General features: G+C 32.6%; 2 protein-coding genes across 3 annotated transcripts in view; both read right to left on the bottom strand.

Moving 5' to 3' along the window:
* LOC143911945 (uncharacterized) lies at positions 1-4,214 on the bottom strand. Its single transcript, XM_077431044.1, has 2 exons — positions 3,544-4,214; positions 1-3,413 (listed from the first exon to the last, which is right to left on the bottom strand). Exon 2 carries the CDS (start codon positions 2,836-2,838, stop codon positions 205-207), a length of 2,634 nt encoding a protein of 877 aa, XP_077287170.1. The 5' UTR covers positions 2,839-3,413; positions 3,544-4,214; the 3' UTR covers positions 1-204.
* A 2,648-nt stretch (positions 4,215-6,862) lies between these two features.
* jvl (javelin-like) overlaps positions 6,863-18,277 on the bottom strand; it is a 134,884-nt gene continuing 123,469 nt past the window's right edge. The window contains exons 4-6 of one of the 2 annotated variants that reach the window (XM_077431393.1): positions 11,348-11,446; positions 10,003-11,235; positions 6,863-8,572 (exon numbers count right to left, since the gene is read on the bottom strand). In XM_077431393.1, the coding sequence (XP_077287519.1) occupies positions 10,456-11,235; positions 11,348-11,446 (879 nt within the window). In that variant the 3' untranslated portion in view covers positions 6,863-8,572; positions 10,003-10,455. The remainder of the gene's footprint in view (positions 8,573-10,002; positions 11,236-11,347; positions 11,447-18,277) is intronic. The other variant, XM_077431394.1, reaches the window with a different exon arrangement.

Genomic DNA, 18,277 nt, shown 5'->3' with positions numbered 1-18,277 from the left:
AATTGGATGTCCCTTGCTCAGCAAACGATATTCCAATGGAAATGATTCCATTTGCGATAACCTTATCAAATTATTTAAAGCATCTTTTAATTCGAAAGCGGACGGTTCGTTATTTTCTTTAACGTTTAATTGTTTATTCCTTAGTGGCCGACGAACATATGATAAAACTCGAAGGAGTCTTGGAAGATGAGAATATTTATCTATCTAATTATTTTCCCTCACAAGGGTAGCGTTAGTGACTACCCTTCTCTCTGGAAGATCTATTGTGATCTCAGGAGGTCTTCGAGGCCATCGTGATTCATCTAATTTCAACCAACTAGGGCCGTCCCACCATAACGAATTATGATTTAATTGTACATTTTTATTTTTCTCTGCTATTTGAATCTGTCGGTACATCTGCTTAATATCCGCAGTAATCACGTATTTATGGAGTCGAAAGTTGAGTAGTAAACTTAACAAATCTGATTGGACACTAGGTCCCACCATCAAAATATTATTTAGTGAGATATTGGACGTTGTCTTTGCGGACGCATCAAAAACTACACGATATTTAGTGGTAAGGCTAGACTCCTTAACTACGACGTGATGAGGTGAATAACAATGAACCTCATGTGCCTCCGGAGGTTCACACTCTGACATATGTCCTGAATTTATATACTCTTCTAAAACTTTATTGTATTCCATTTTTAAATTATTATTGGCTAAAAAACGTCTTTCCAAAGTTTTGTGTCTTTTCTCCGCAATGTGCAATGAACTTCCTAATACTACCGGGGAATTTTTATATGGTAAAGCTACACAAAATCTACCGTTTTTATCTCGTGATGTGTGTGCTTGGAAATGTTCCTCACATCTTTTCTCCTCAAGAGATTGATGTTTTACCATAGGAACCTGGTCTATCATCCAAAAGTTTTGAATGTGACTGTCTAATTGACTTAAGCCTATGTGGCTCTTCCCTGGAGCATTATTTACTTCGGGATATGGACCAACTATTGTCCATCCGAATTCGGTATCCTTTAAGATAGGCATACCTTTTCCTAACTGGATGGTTCCTGCTTTCATAGCATGAACGCAAATCTCGGCGCCGAGCAATAAATCGATTGGCGTCGGTTTATTCCAAAGGGGATCTGATAACTTGATTCCCGCTGGTATTGAAATTAACTGTTGATCCAGTTTCACAGTTGGAATTTCGCCAGTAATTTCTGGTAATACCAAACACAACACTTTGGTTGAGTAATTAGTGGTTGAAGACCTTATGGTCACCTTGGTGATGTGACGAATGCTACTTTCTTGATTAGCGATACCTACAATTTTTTGAGAGATTTTCTCTAACTTGAAGTTATTCTTCTTAGCGAAAGATGTGGTAACATAGTTGACTTGTGAGCCGGAATCTAATAATGTGCGACCCTTAACGACCGTTCCATTGGACGTTATAATGTCTACTTGTACCGTCGGTAAAATTATCTCCCTTTGAGAGAAATGAGTAGAATGAGCATTAATTGACTTCCTTCCCGTATTATTGGAACTAAATGTATCGTCCTGATGCAACAAAGTGTGATGGTTTTGTTTGCACCTTAAGCAATTATAGTTAGACTTGCAATTTGTTATCTTATGCGATGAATTTAAACATTTAAAACACATGTTATTAGATTTAACGAATTCATTTCTTTCCATACTGGATTTTGCTTTGAATTTATCACATTTGCCTATGAAATGATTATTTCGACAGAATGCGCATGCGTTTACCTTACTTGATGGGTTTTTGTTCGCGACATGAGTTCTCATGATTCTTTGACGACTATGAGGGAATTCCTTCACCGTAGTTACAGATGCAGTAGATTGTAATACATTACATCTATTCTGCAAGAATGTCTCTAAACTTTCATATGGTGGCATTTCTCTGCTAACCAGCGATATTTCCCAGTCTCTTACTATATTAAAAGGTAATTTCCTTAGAACTAAACATGTTACCCATGGATCTAAAATTTCTCTCGCGTAACCCAACGATTCAATGTTTTTAATACACACTGTTACCTGATTCAATAGATTTCTCAATTCGATATGTGATTCTCTTGTGATTAATTTTAAGTCACAAAGTGAATTAATCCTAGTTTTGAGATTAAGTCTTGGTAAATTATATTGCTTGTCTAAAATACTCCAAGCTATTTCGTAATTGTCTGAGCTAATATCTAAACCTGATACAGCTGCCAAAGCGGGACCGATTAAGGATTGATGCAAATATTGCAATTTCGTGACATTCGAATATTCCGTTTTGTTTCCTATTATATTCTTAAAAGCTTGTTGAAACGATTGCCATTCAGATGGATCTCCCTGAAATGTGGGAATGGTTAACGTCGGTAACTTATCTCTAGCAAATTTAATTGTTGCTTGCTCTACCTTTAGTTTACTATCTTGAAAGGATTGGCAATCTAATGCTGCTTTAAGATTTTTAACTGTTATTGTAATTGCATCGTACTCTTCGTCTATTTTGGCCGCTTTCGGTATGTCTGTAAGGTTATCTAAATATTCGTAATGGAGTTTTCGGACATAATCGTATGCTTCTTTAATGGTTTGATACTGTCCTTCATCTAATTCGGAGGATTTATCTATTTTTCCTTTTAGTCTTTGTACCGCGCCTGAATACCTTAATTCTATTGACGTCATTATAACTTCTACTTTATTTTCCTTCGCTAATATTTCTATCGATTGAGTCTGACTTCGAGTCTGATGTATTCTAGAGCTTGACCTGTCTCTAATAGGTTCTACGTCCCTAGTTGGATTTCGACCTTTATGCGACTTGGAAGTCGAAGCTTCTATTTCCTCGTTTTCAGCACTTGACATTTGTTTCAGAAAGTTGCACTATTTCGTCTCATAAATACAGTTGTTCTCTACTATAGCTGTCAATTGAACTATTCGTAGAGATAAGGTAATAATATTCAATGATTAACCGTGAATCTTAATATTCTACTTTAACTATTATCACCAGAATCTATCCAACATATTTTGGAAGAAATTACAACCCTAAATTGGTGGGTGCTTGATTTAAACCACTTTGGGGCTACAAGTCTTGTGATTTATTTTAAATCACCACTGTTTCATCACACATTATGAAACAAAGAGATCTACCGATGTATGAATATGCCGGTATGTACTTGATTTAATCCACTTTGGGGCTACAAGTGTAATTCCACATTTATCGTGGAAGGGGGGGGGGGGGAGGGTGTTTCTACACACATTAAGAAACAAAGATCTACCGATATGAATATACCGGTATGTACTTGGTTTAAGCCACTTTGGGGCTACAAGTATAATTCCACATTTATCGTGGAAGGGGGGGGGGGGAGGGTGTTTCTACACACATTAAGAAACAAAGATCTACCGATATGAATATACCGGTATGTACTTGGTTTAAGCCACTTTGGGGCTACAAGTATAATTCCACATTTATTGTGGAGGGGGGAGGGGGGAGAAAGTTTCTACACACATTAAGAAACAAAGAGATCTGCCGGTATATGAATATACCGGTATGTAATTGGTTTAAGCCACTTTGGGGCTACAAGTATAATTCCCCACGTGCTTTGCTAATTTTACACTACATCTGATTTTACACTTTTAATACGAAATTCGATGCGACCGATGAAACATTCCTTCGTAGCGCGATATTATTTTATACAATCGCGTTAATTAATTGTTATACTTTAAAACATATTTTTAAAAACTGACCTACCCACATGATTGCCTTTTGAACAGATTGCCTGAGATTGAATACATTCACTTACTTGAATATCCTTTACGATGTTTATGTGATCGTTCCGATAATTTTGGATTACCTCTGTGTCCCATGCGTCTTTGTAGGTTATGTTTTTATTTATATATTTTCTGCGTCAATCACGCGGTCATGTACCTCTGTACATCAATCAATATATTGCTGAAATAGAAGCAAACATGTTATTAGTATTGGAAAGGTATGGATAGTAACAAAGGAACGATACCGATTTCTTAATTGACATCCATTTTTTCTCGACCACGTTTTTTCCTATTGGTTTGTCCGTTTGGTGTTGTGGCCTAGGTTACTGGTGTCCGGTTCGAAGTGACCATCATGGAAAAGACTTCGATAATGGTTTGATGTAGTTTATTGAAATGTAAAATTTGCACGTGGTGGGCCAGCGGAGCGTACGGAACACAAGCTGTCCGTACGCCGTCTACTCGGTGACTCTGTCGACCGTCGCGTATTTCCGCTTGGGCCGACACTAATGCCAACTCGTCAATAATGCCAATCGACAATCAGTTAATAAGACTGTTTGCCACACGTCATTACAAAAGTCGGAACAGTACTTTCTATTGAATATTTTCGCGGACCCCGCGAGAAATCCTAGGGCCCCCCAGGGGGTCGCGACCCCCAATTTGGGAAGCACTGATGTAGAGGATTTCCAAGTGCACAACACCGTACAATTTCTAAGAACTTCATTATCATGTCATTTAACTATTCCATTTTGCTGCTAAAATCTTGAGGTTCAACTTACTCTCGTGTAAGAGTGTAGGACCACTAAAATAACATGTTCACAGAGTCTTAGTGGTGACCATCAGTGGTAATAATATTGTGATTTGTTGTGAAATAATATTGAAGCCTTTTAAATGAATGGTTGAAAATTAAGTTTTAATTTTAATTTTTCATCTGTTTACACTGCTGCAGCATTGTTTAACCCGAGATACCCTAACAATTTTGCAACCCAGTGATCCAAAAGGGTAAAACATGCTTGCATTATCATAAATACATGTCTATACAAATAGTTAGTCACATGCATACATTAAAATTCGTCATTACAACCAGAGCTGTGGAGTTGGATCAAAATTTACCGACTCTGACTCCAACTTGAACAATTTTAGAAACATCAACTTTTCTTGCCAATGTATAAAATTATTAGTAACTAGTGGTTTTACCCGGCTTCGCTCGGTATTAGTAATATAAATCGCTTAATCATGGCTAATCTAATAGTAAACTTTTTATTATATTTACTTGAATAGTTTTATTTTATTTAAATTTATTTCAATATATTCATTATTACTTTATCTACATATGTACGTAGTAACAATGGATGAAGTTTTGTGATTTAATGAGAATTTTTTTTATTAAATTAACGTTACGGATTCTTACTTACAAAGTCTCTTTCGAAATTATATATTAAGAAGAAAATAATAGCGATGTTCAAAATTTAAAAAATAAAGTGATTAAAAAAACCCACTAAAAATTGATATGTAACCCAATTTATTGAATTATTGGTAATGAAATAAGTATAAATTAAAAGTAATGAATGTGTATGTGTATGAATTTCACTCTCAAAATAAATCAATGCAAAAAATGAGAATAAAAAAAAGAAAAGAATGTGATGGAGGAAGCAATCGGTTTTGGTCACAAAACATCAAAATACTTGCAATTCATCGATTTTATTTATAATGTATAAGGATTGTAAATAGGTTTTTGAGCTCTTTTTCCTATTATGCTTTAGATTAACATCAGAATAATATAATACTGTAATTACTAACCAAATTAAATTAAATTGTAAAATAGAAAATGATCAGTAGATCAGTAGCTATTAAAAAAGATATAAATTGTATTGTGAACATAATTTCGAAATAATAAAAAGCATTTAAAAAAAAAAAAAAATTATAATGTACTTTAAAATCATGACATTATTAAATTTATATTTATTAATGGATTTACATCGTTCGATAAAATTGGAGACTTTAGTTGAAATATATCTTAATACTATTAATTAAAGGAAATATTAAAAATGAGTTGAGTCGGTTGATTTTTTACAAACCTCTTTTACGTTTCACTTATTATTACAATTCAGGAAAAAATTTGCCTCTTATCCGATCGTTTTCATACTTTGCCATATTGCTCATTTTGGTCATCAATATAAGTAAATGGATCCTCCGCCATTACGATAGAGATAAAATATCATTTAAGACGCGTTTGAAGTTTGCAAATTTGAAATCTGGGTGACGTCTATGTAGTCTTTAGTTTTTTACGACTCCAACTCGGCTTGAAATGTCCCGTCTTGCATTTGAGTATTGTTTTGTTAATTTTCTTTACATAAAATCTTATTTTAAAAATACCGGATGGATTGTTATAGGGTAGAAAATAATACCACAATATTTTTTTTAATATATTTTTATATACCATATAAATACATTTGAAAGATTATACAATTGTATTAATTGAAATCCTAATAATATTTCTCCTACACTTTCTTTACAAGCCTATCTAAAATTATTTTACAATTCTACAACGAATAGAAAAAGTAACTTAAGCTAGATATAATTTATTAAAATTGCTTTTATTTACAATAGTACATCGCAAATTTCAACAGACAATATAATACAAATGAGAAAGAAAATATGTAATTGTTTTATAGTCTTTCAACAAAACTAGCTGTAGAAATGTAATGAAGTCACGTGCAAAATAGTAAATGATAAGTATGTAAATATGCAAGTGTATATCTATAGGAATCCCTCACAGGCTGAGTTATCACATAATTATTATCACATCTATTCATTTTTTTTTTAAAGATGTGTCCTTTCTTACAGATTACATGGAGTGTATATTTTAAATATATTGAAACATTACAAAAATCATTTTAATTATTACATTTGACAACATTCTGGCTAATAACTAAATAAAATGGAGGTTAAATAATTTAAGATTTAAATTCAAATGCTTCGATTGCTGTTTCAAATTATTTATACAATTTTTGGTATGATGTTTTGGATCTTCAATAATATTGAGAAATATTATAATGTGATATACATATGTATGATGGTAATAAATACAAAACACATTTTTCATTAAATATTTTTTTTTGATTAAGACATTAAAATTCAAAATGCTATATAATGATAGAATATGATTGAAAATTAAAGAAAAAATGATATGATTTTTTTTATTTTGCAAATAATTGTATATTTTGTTTACATTATACTAAACATTTAAATATTCTCTTATTGACATCATATATTTTTATAAGAGTTATACATTTAAGCTTTCTGGATAAAAATACTAAGTATATTAAACGCTCGTATTCAAGATACTTTTGAGTATAATAATGATGAAATTTCACAATTCATACAAACAACAAAAATAATAACAAAAGTTATAAATTTTCTGACATGGTATACAATATTTTATGTATGTAGGTATAACTGCAATATTTTTAATAAGACTTAATCTAATAGTTTTATAATATATGTATAATGAAAGAGAATATCACAGAATAATTCCATAATTATTAAATTCATGAGAAAATTACTATAAAATATGACATTAATGCAATTATAGCACCGTTATAAAAAAACTTAAAAAATCATAAACATATTTTCAAAAATCAAAAATCAACTTTATCATATAAATTGTTTTTTTTTTAAGGTGGAGGCCAAGCCCAACTCAAAAAGTAATTTAATGCAATTTAAAATATAATGAAAAAGTAAAATTCAAACCTATGTAGAATGCAAGCAAGTATACATACCTAACATTTATGGAATGATTTTAAAAATTAGAGAAAAGTTCAGCAACACCATAAAAATTAACATAAAGTTGAGCTGAATACTAAAATATTTTCATTCATGTCATTTTGCTATCCAAATGTGAAAAGAAATCATAAATACTTAAAACTAAAACTTAAAATTTACATTTCAGTCAGACGAATAATGCTCAGTTTGAATAATAAATAAACTAATTACACTTATTTCAGGCACAATCAATCGAGTTTTTTTATTGTTAAATTAGCATCAGGTAACTGATAGCTTTTTATAGGACGGGTAGTGAAGAAAAAGTAAGATTAATAAAATCCAGTCTACACGATACAATTAATTACAATTAATTTACAAATAGGTGGATTCATTGATATGTTTCGAACTTTATTAATATAAATATTCAATATGTTAAAAAGCTGATTTTGACGAAACGAATTTGAATTTAGCATCACACGACTTCATCTAAAGAAATTTTCTTTTCAAGCGAATCACATTCTGCAAGACCTTCACGTTTTGCATTATCATTTGTAACTGATTGTAAAGTGGAACAATAATTCGAGTCTGCCTGAACAGAGTTATTGATGCTGTCAAAGAGACGAGGAGGTTGTTTGCTCCAAACAGATTGATAGCTATGGTAAAGTGGTTGATTGAAAAACAATACATCAGATTTAGTTGGAGAATTGTATAATGTGCTAACATCCATTGTAATGAGATCATTTTTTAAATAATGCTTTGGATCAATATAGGAATTACTTAAATGCATTTTTATAACATTCGGACTTTCGTATGCATACTCCAGTTCTTCTTTTCTATCGTATTTATCTAAAGCACGGTGATACAAATTTGACGTGAGATATAATATTCTTTTATCTTCGGCCAATTGGTTACTTCTTTGAATGAAATCTCGAAGAAGTTGACGCTCTTCTAAGCCTGTTTGAACGGTCTCTTGCTCTGGAATTTCAGAGTGGAGAGAGTCTGCGAGAGAACGCTGCACGCCACTGAAACTGGTTCGCACCCAGGAGTTCAGTAAAACACCATTTGGCTGAAAAAAATATAGTTCATTATTAATATTACATTCAATTGTATGTACACACAAAAAACACACCATTCCATTCAAGATTTTAAAAATTAATCTTCCGTTACAAAGATTTACTGAAGATATTCATTCATTACAATATGTATTAGATAAAAATTAATCATTTTTTTAGGATTTGAAACGTATTCGATTAAATAAGAAACATATATTTTATTAATTTAATACAACCATGCAACGATATGAGTACAGAAGCAATGTGCAATAAAAATCATAATTGTGTCCATATGTTTTAAGGCACAGTGAGATTATTTTATGTAGTATAAAATAGTTTTATGGTCATGTTTTGAAAATAATTTTGGAAACTTCCAAGAGATAAATATTAATTTTGATTATTTACCAAAAGTAATATATGTAATGTTAGATATTGTATGAAGATATCACAATAATGGGATAATTTTAATATTAAAATTATAGAACATTAGCTATCTGTAAGTTGCATGTACGTTTTGTAAGTTGTATGTACGCAATTTACGTTTTATTTAAATGTTATTACATTAAGCGATAAACAAAAAGTTGAATGTGTTATAACATATATAAGTTAGGTGTGAAAAACATGAAAAACTCATTGGTTAGATTAAAAACCAGATAACTTACTGTGAGCGCAAATAAAACCAAGTAAAAAAAATCCATGTGAAAATTTAATTTCATATAATGAATTATATAGGCCATATTCTCATGAAAAGTGTGCTTCAAGAATGTTGGAGAGGTAAAATATAATACTTGAGTGAAACATAAATACATATAATATTAACCCTTTAGACGTCCAATGAAAATTGCGTATATTCAGAATGATTCTTCATCATGCTGTAGATTATTGGCGAATTAACTGAAGAAATGCCTACAATTTAGCTATTTGTACTATTAATTAATAATTTAATATGTTTGCTAGATTGGATGTAATTAAATCAAATTAGGTTTCGATTTGGAAACAAAAATTCTAATGGAAAAGTTTTAGTTAAAATATCTAAAGGGTTAATATAAAATAAAAATAATAAATAACTCCATTGCAAAGTAAACTACAGGAATCAAATATATAGTACGTAAATAAAATAAAACTAAATATAAAAATGTCACGTAATTTGGATTTTTTTGATACAAAGTTGAGTATAAAAAACAAATAAAAATAAAATCATAAAATTTTTTGCAGATGCATTTTTGTGTTAGAAATAATAAACAATATTTTCTAAGAAAATTTATCTGGAGGTTCATCTATCACTGTTGAAAATTTAAAATATTTTGGGAAACTTGTGAAATAGCACTTTTTACGTGACATTTTGTGCAAATTAAGGCAATATAACTAAAATAAAGCAATAGTGACAAAGTATAGCAAATACAAGAACTAAAAATAAAAAAAATAAAACAAGCAGGTAACTTACGATCAGTTTTATGGCATACAACTTCTGTTGGGTGATATGTAGGATGAAGCAGTATATTTCTGCCAAGCACTAAACTGTTATAGGGTTTGGTCCACCAGAAACATACATTTTCTTGAAGCTTTTTTAATACTTGTGATAGTTTATTTTTAGTCACACTTATCCTGAGAATATACCATAGCTTTTTCAGTGAATTTAAATATTATGAACTGAAGGTAAGATTGTGTAAAATGACCAATTTGTGCAAAACAGAGTTTTAATAATAACAATAATAAAAAAAAATACATAAGTGATAATGATAACACTGATCTGGGATGCTGTTAGTAAAACACAACACACGTGTTTTCCATTCACCAATTTGCAGAATTAGATTGTAAAGACATCTGGAGTCAAAATTCATAAATTATAAAGGCAAGATGAGGCTCGGCAGTGAAAGGGCGATGATGAGTTTTGTATTTATGATGGGCCATTGTCAAGTAATTTAAGAAATTGGCTCCATAAAGTATTTTTACTCGGGCGAACCTTGGGACTAGGATCTCCAGTTCGCATACTGCTGCTGCTGCTAGCACGCCGAACAGGTACTGATGATTTTTTACTGCTACTTGAAGTCATTGAACCAGATAAATCTTTCTTACTACTAGATAAAACGGAATTTGAATGACTTAAATTCGAATCTCTTATTCTCGAGAGTGAGTCATTATTTCTAACTTTTCCTGTCAATGAATCTCTACTATGTTTGGAATCCCTATATCTATTGATTGACTCTTTAGCTGAAGATTTGATTGTTACAAAACTAGTGTTCCTTCCACCATTTGGACATTTCGTTGAAGAAATGGAGTTTGCACTCTTGCTTCCAGATAGAGAATTAATATCACTTTTATTTCTCCAAGATTGAGAAGATCCAGGTCGTCCAAGTGAGTCTCCGCTACGGGATCGATACGAAGGGTTGTCTTTTGAACGACCTGTCGGTGGTTTTGGAACTAGTCCACTGGTGGGTTGTTTAGAAGGTGGTAAAGGGATTTTGCTTGGTTTTCTACGAGGTATCTCCGTAACGGGACTTGTTTCTGGTTCAACTTCAGCTTCAGTTTCAACATCTTCATCCAATTGGAGATGTAATGGTAAAGGCTGGAGTGCTCGCATACTTCTTGGAGCACTACTACTCAAACGCTGACCACTATTTTCCAACAATCGCACATGCGCTCTAGAACCTTCCAATTCGATCGTTTTTTCTTCCAACTGAAAAAATGACAAACAAACTATTTAAATAATACATTCGATTTGAGATTGTATATTTGGAATACATAAATTTGAATTTAGTATTAAAATATAATGTAAGCTGAAAACTCACTTGAAATCTGAGATCATCATTTTCTTCTCTAGTACGGTGTAATCTTTCAACCAACGATCCTTTGGTATTACCTACTTTTTCTAATTTATCTTGAAGAATCTGAAAAATACAATATTGGTTTATAAGTATTGATACCAAAAGCATGTCAAAGGAAATGCAAAGACAAATTTTCAAATGATACTTTAATCAATAATAGATATAGTTTCAACTTTTATAAGAAGTTGAAAATTTTACTCGTAGCTTTGCATTATTTGGTCAATGAGTTACATGTATTATTATTTATTTATATTTCCTCATGATGTCATTACGGGTTGTCCGTGAGTGACATCTATGTTATTTAACTTGTACATATGTATATAAATTTAAAGATTATAAATTTCGAAATCATATTCAAATATAGGTTATATAGTAGGTAGGCTGCCAATTTGATGGACGAACCGTTTCAGATAAACTGACAAACTATGGTCGACTTGGTGTCACAAATATCCAAATCTGACCAGCAGCACTACTGATTAAAATCGGAATAAATTATTTTCAATCGAGGTCAAACCACGGGATCGAACCCGACAACATCTCGTTGGTTAGCATTAACGCAATCACCAAGATATGCAGCTATCAATCATTGACCCTTTGAGCGTTGAAGTCATTTCTGTTGAAAGCCCACCACGCTAAGAATTTCGCCCACATCTCCAATTAGAATTATTTCGAAATCCAATAGAAACCAGGTATAAGTAAAAATTGTAGTTAATCTAAACAAACCGTAGATAACTACCGCCGGGGATTTCGAGTTTTGTAAATGCGGGTTTAGACTCTCTAGTATATCTTGCAACAATATAAAATAAACAAAAGAAGTCTACTAATGAATGTATTTTTCCGAAACTAGTTTCATCTTCTTCATTGTTGTTCAAATATAGTGCTCTTAAAATTAATAAAAATCAATCTCGTGACATGTATTGGGAAAATACCGGTATTCCCAATCCAAAAATCAACTATTCGGTTCAATCTGATCGTTCCCATGTGCAACAAGAGACCAAGCCACACTCTAAAATACTCGGCAGTTAGGGATTTCCATCGGGAAATTCTGCTATGGTTATAAATTCAGAAATTCCGCTTTTATATCAATACATACGCGTAAGTACGTATGTGATGATATAAAAGCGGCCCAAACCTCTTAGTAATATATTTAATTACATTAGTTTAAGCCGGGATCATAATTTTCATTGAAATTTTAATCATAAAATCATTTTGTTGTTGAAATATTGTTTAAATTGCCTTTTTATTTTATTTATATTTTAGTACATTATTTTTTTACTACAGTTATTTTAAATACATTTATTTTTTTACTACAGGTTTTTTTTTTAATTGAGTTTTTTAAATTGAATTTTATTTAATTATACCGGCTTCCTATTGGATTTCTAAATAATTCTAGTTGGAAATGTTGGCGAAATTTTCAGTGTGGCGGGCTTTCAACAGAAAAGACGTCAGCACTCAAAGGTTTAATGATTTTTTTTCAATGCTACCTAGAAGCCTTAGTAGTATTCTTGTTTATTTTATATATGCTCAATGTACAACGTACATCGGCGTTCTTCAGGCCCATGGACTTGTCGGCAAAACGCCGATCGGCGTTGTTCAGCATTGAAAGGGTTAACAATAAAAAAATACTAACTGAAAATAAGTTTTATTATTATTTATATGAATATTTGAATTTCCGTAAACTACTTAATCACTGCTCAAGATAACAGTATAAGTAAACATTCATATTAAAAGATCAAAATTGGGATAATTCATAATGAATAGTCACCGGAGCCCGAGGGGGCCGTATATTGTTCGAAGGTAAATGCATTGTTAAAGGTTTGCCGAACCTTTTTTACAAAGGATTTACAACAATGGAACAATGGATAGCACTGTGACTATCCTACCTCTAATAATAAATTTTGGTATGTTGATTATTTTCTTTTATTCTAGTTTTGACTACATATATCTATCGGACTCGAATACACAACGGGTGAAATTTTAAACTTTCTGCCGTATGCTAAGCTTTCAAACATCAGCTGAGATATTGTAGTTCGACCAGTTAAACAAAACAAAAGTGAGATAACATACATACATATGTACATTCAGCAGACAGACATAGGACATGGGGCTCGGGAATCGGTTGTGGAAGTAGACTATGAGGCAAAATAAACACAGGAGTGCGGTGCCGTTGAACTTCTCTATTTGTGACGAGGGCCAGCCCGCATGGAATACAATATGAGTAACGACAGTGGCATCGGGAACCGGATGTCGCAGCTGATCATCGGCCATCGTCCGACACAAATGGATGTTGAAGCGTGACAATGGCGCTGGACGATGACGGGAACCGAACATTCACAACACTCCACTAGGAAACAATCATCCTTTCAATTCCGATCAGCCGATTCCCAGAACATTACACGAAAAACGAATGGAATTTAAAGCGACAAACGCAGAGAATGTGAAAGTATTCGATAGTTTCGGCCACATAATGCTCCGTAATCATACATATATATATATATGTATTGACAAGTGAGCGTGCAACTCCATGGTTTTGCACGGAGGCGACTGATGACGTTTACTATGATCTATCTGGCCGTGATGGATGATGTGATCGAAGCGTTTGCTTTTTGTATGAAATTTCGAAATGGCGGCATTTGGAGACCGTCCGTATCTAACTGGATTAATGCAAACGAAAGTTCTATACCGAAGCGGGCTAATTGATCTGGAGGCCATAAGAAAGAAGCGAATACGAGTAGAAAACGATCTCTGAATGAAAGAGAGAGACTGTCGATGTCGCTCTGGTTTTATAAAAAAAACAAAAAAAAACAACATGGCGTAATATACTCTATTAGAGGTTTCATTTGCTAATGACACAAAGCGTGATAACGAAATCGCATCATAGCAAAAACAATTTGGATTTGTAAAATGACGATTGCTCAGAAGGACGCTGGAAATGTTTGGATGGTTTGCGACGATCGAAAGGTATTTGAAAACAGTTCAAATTTAAAAAAATATATATTAAATAAATCAACGTAACGATCGTTCACCGTTCAATTTTGTAATGTTAATAAAATGCACGAAAAGGAAATTCCAACACGCCATGGTTAGAAAAATTCCAAATATTTAACTATTAGGTAAACGCAATCGAAAGTTGTTTGGATGCTCATCGACTTTGATAAAAACGCATTCAAGTCATTTACAAAATAAAAATATACACAAATGCATGTATGTATGTACGTATGACCCTGTTGTGTAATTTCATTACGATCTAGAAATTGCACAAAAAACACATGATAATTAAAATTCATAAAAAAAAAACCATACTAGGTATATTATATTGTGTTGTCTATTCAAATAGCAACACGCTGTTCGTCACAAACCATTAATTGGATTTGTTTGTCACATTTTATTTTATTTGTTCACCTGTTATTGGAAAAACGTGACAAGCCACAATTCGCACGTCGCGTCAACATACAAATGTACGAATTGAAAAATAAAACTACATTTTTAAATTATTCGCATTACAGTACACAATAGGAATCATTCAGGGACTGCATTTGACATATCCATATGTAAATAGTTTTTGTAAGAAACGAACGCGTATTGTATATGTATATAATTTCATTTATGTATGTAATTATAATTTCTTTATTGTATATGTATGTAATTATAATTTCACTGACTTAAGCAGTGAGTACATACATACGTATATAACAATATAATTACAAATTCACTTCTCGATGTCAGCGAATTTGTAATTTTAATTCCGATGTAGTACCAAACCTAACAACCTAACCTTAAATGTATAAAATCAACCCTAACGTAACCTAACTTAACCTAGCCTTAAATAAATATGTAAGTGTTGGCTTCTAAGATATTATGATGTGTTTGCTTCTGCATCCAGTCCCACACACGCGGCATCAAAAAAAGCCAAATCGAAACTAAAAAAATAGTAGGTAGGATGGTTTTGCCGATTTGGATGAGGAACCGTTTCAAATATGTATGCGGATAAATGGGCAAACTCTTGATAGGAAACGATCAACTTGAAGCACAAATATCCTAGTCTCACCAGCAGCACTGCAAAAATACTCGGAATAAATCTTTTCAAACTTAAACTAGCCGAACTTAACCTTATAAGTGTTGGCTGCTAAGATCTTATGTGTTCGCTTCTCAAATAAAAATAAAAAAATAGCCAAATCGAAACAGATGCTACTCTCTACTTAGATCACGCGGGAGTGCTACTCTCTACAGAGTGGGAATGGACAGGGGCGGGGTTGCGGGGAGGGCATCGGAGTGGGGATGGAGAGGAGCGGGTTTGAAACGTGGGGTGGCGCGATTCGTGTCGGCGAAGCATTCATAATAATCTTAAAATAATAGCATTCCACTATCATCCAATAGTCAAAAATTATAATCTCACTTATAGGGCCCAGTGAATATGTAATTTCCGTAGTGAAAATGTAATTATACCCAGTGAAAATGTAATTACATACATATATATGATTGAACTGAAACTGCAGTGTAATTATAATTTCACTGTGACATATATACGTTTCAAAACTATAGTGTGGACAACGACCAGTCGTTTTCTACTTACTAACTGGCTGATGGTACACACCGATTAATCAACAGGTAAACCACCTACGCAAATAAGCTCGCTTACACCTGCTTTATTGTTTTAAAAGATCTATGCAATACGTAAAAAAATTAATCAAAGGCCTTAATTCAAGGATTGCACTAACAAATTAATCTATTCGATAAAATTATGGTTTTTCAAGGTAATCATACCAACAAAAATATACATACATCACAAATAAAAAACAAACTACATTTTGCAAGGATGCATAAATAAAACGTAATGGAATCATCAAAAGAACAACAAATACGTTGCAAGTGGATTATAGAAAGTGTCTCTGCAAGGTCCCCATTGTTCATGTACAGTATGGAAAAGGTACGCTCGTATGTCTATGCTGATATTCAAACTTAAATATAAAAATATTATATTTGAAAGTAGCTTTGTCTAATGGAACTAACCCATATGCATGATTAATGCTCCCGAATTTGAATCTTTCACATATAATATTTTAGATATCGGGCACAGAGACATGTGCCGAGTACTCGTAACGTTGCAACGCCCGAGTGCACTCATATCGTGTCAACAATATAAGGATTTAATTTGATAAAGCAGCCAACACTTATTTAAGATTAGGTTAAGTTAGGGTTGGTTTTATTTATTTAAGGTTGGGTTGAAACGGTTTCACATCAAAATCGGCAAAACCATCCTACCTACTATATTTTAGTTTCGATTTGGCTTTTTTTGATGCCACATGTGTGGGACTGGATGCAGAAGCAAACACATCATAATATCTTAGCAGCCAACACTTACATACATATTTATTTAAGGCTAGGTTAAGTTAGGGTTGGTTTTATTCATTTAAGGTTAGGTTGTTAGGGTTGGTACCACGTTGTAATTCAAATTACAAATTCGCTGACATTGATAAGTGAATTTGTAATTCTATTGTTATATAAGTACGTACTCACTGCTTGAGACAGTGAAATTATAATCTCACTTATTATTGAAATTAGTTTCACACAAGGCCTTTCAGAATTTCGGTAAATTGGGTTTTCCATAATTTGTAGCTCTTGCGCGTTCTTCTTCTTGATAAGTAGCTTATTTAAAGCATTTGATTATTTGTGCGTATTCAGGATCTGCCATTTTACGGCTGTGATATTTTTAATAATAATATATACATATGTAATAATGATCTTCGCTTGTTTATAATTTACTAGTGGTTTTACCCGGCTTCGCTCGGTATTTGTAATATAAACCGCTTAAACATGACTAATCTAATAGTAAACATTTTATTCAATTTATTTGAATAGTTATTTTACATAAATTTATTTGAATACTCATTTGTTTTTTTTTTATTAAATTGACTGTCACGAACAAAAAAACATATATACAGACATAAGTCTCTTTCGAAATTATATGTATACCAGAATCCGGCCCCCCCCCCCAGCGCCTTTGCCATCGGCGCCAGCGCCCCCTAGGGCTTCTAATCCTTTGAATAGAAAAAAATCGAATCATTTGTTCGATGACGTCACGGATTTACGAACGAACCAACCAATGTTACATACAAAGTCTCTTTCCAAACTATATATGAGATTCTAATTTATAAGCAATTATTTTTTTGCATATTAAAATATATGTATATATATAAAAAATTTAAGTCTTAGTTTTCTGAAACCGGTGAAAGCCGGTCAACCGGCTTTTTATTTGTAAAAAAAAACCGAAAACCGGCTTTTTCTTTCGGGCGGTTTTGGAACCCCTAAATTCAACCATACATACATACATACATACAAACAGGTCAATAGAAGTTAGCGGGGACCGTTTCGAATCGTCAATGAAGAGTCTAACCAATTTCAACGCCATCATCATCCATGGCTTTTGCTGAAAACCGCTCCCCGGTTACACCAGGATTTGATTCAATCGAACATCCGCTGTGCATCTCCATTGTTCGAACGCTTCGTGACTCGGTACGCGTCCATTATTCACAGAATTTCAATAACTTGACCGGATACTTCATATAATCGTACACGTCACTATGGGCTCGGAAGCGATTCCAACTTGTTTATTTTCACGGTAAATTTTCCCACAGTGCGAAAATGTCGTCTGGGTCATATGTATGTACGTATGTATTATATTATAATATATCAACATATAAAAGCGCATCACATGTTGTTGCGCGTGAACGATATTTATGAAATATGTATACAATTTTTTTCCAAGTCTTATTTAAACTGAGACTATGTCGTTGAAATTATTGGGATATGTACGTATGTGAGTTTCCGTATGCGTATTGCGAAAATTTGAATGTAAAATTTTTCATCACGCTTGAAAAATATGTACACGTGATA

The sequence above is a fragment of the Arctopsyche grandis genome, chromosome 5 (genome assembly GCF_051622035.1).
Source record: "Arctopsyche grandis isolate Sample6627 chromosome 5, ASM5162203v2, whole genome shotgun sequence".
Lineage (NCBI taxonomy): Eukaryota > Metazoa > Arthropoda > Insecta > Trichoptera > Hydropsychidae > Arctopsyche > Arctopsyche grandis.
Note: the sequence above shows the minus strand (reverse complement) of the source record. Positions and strands in the feature narration are given on the sequence as shown.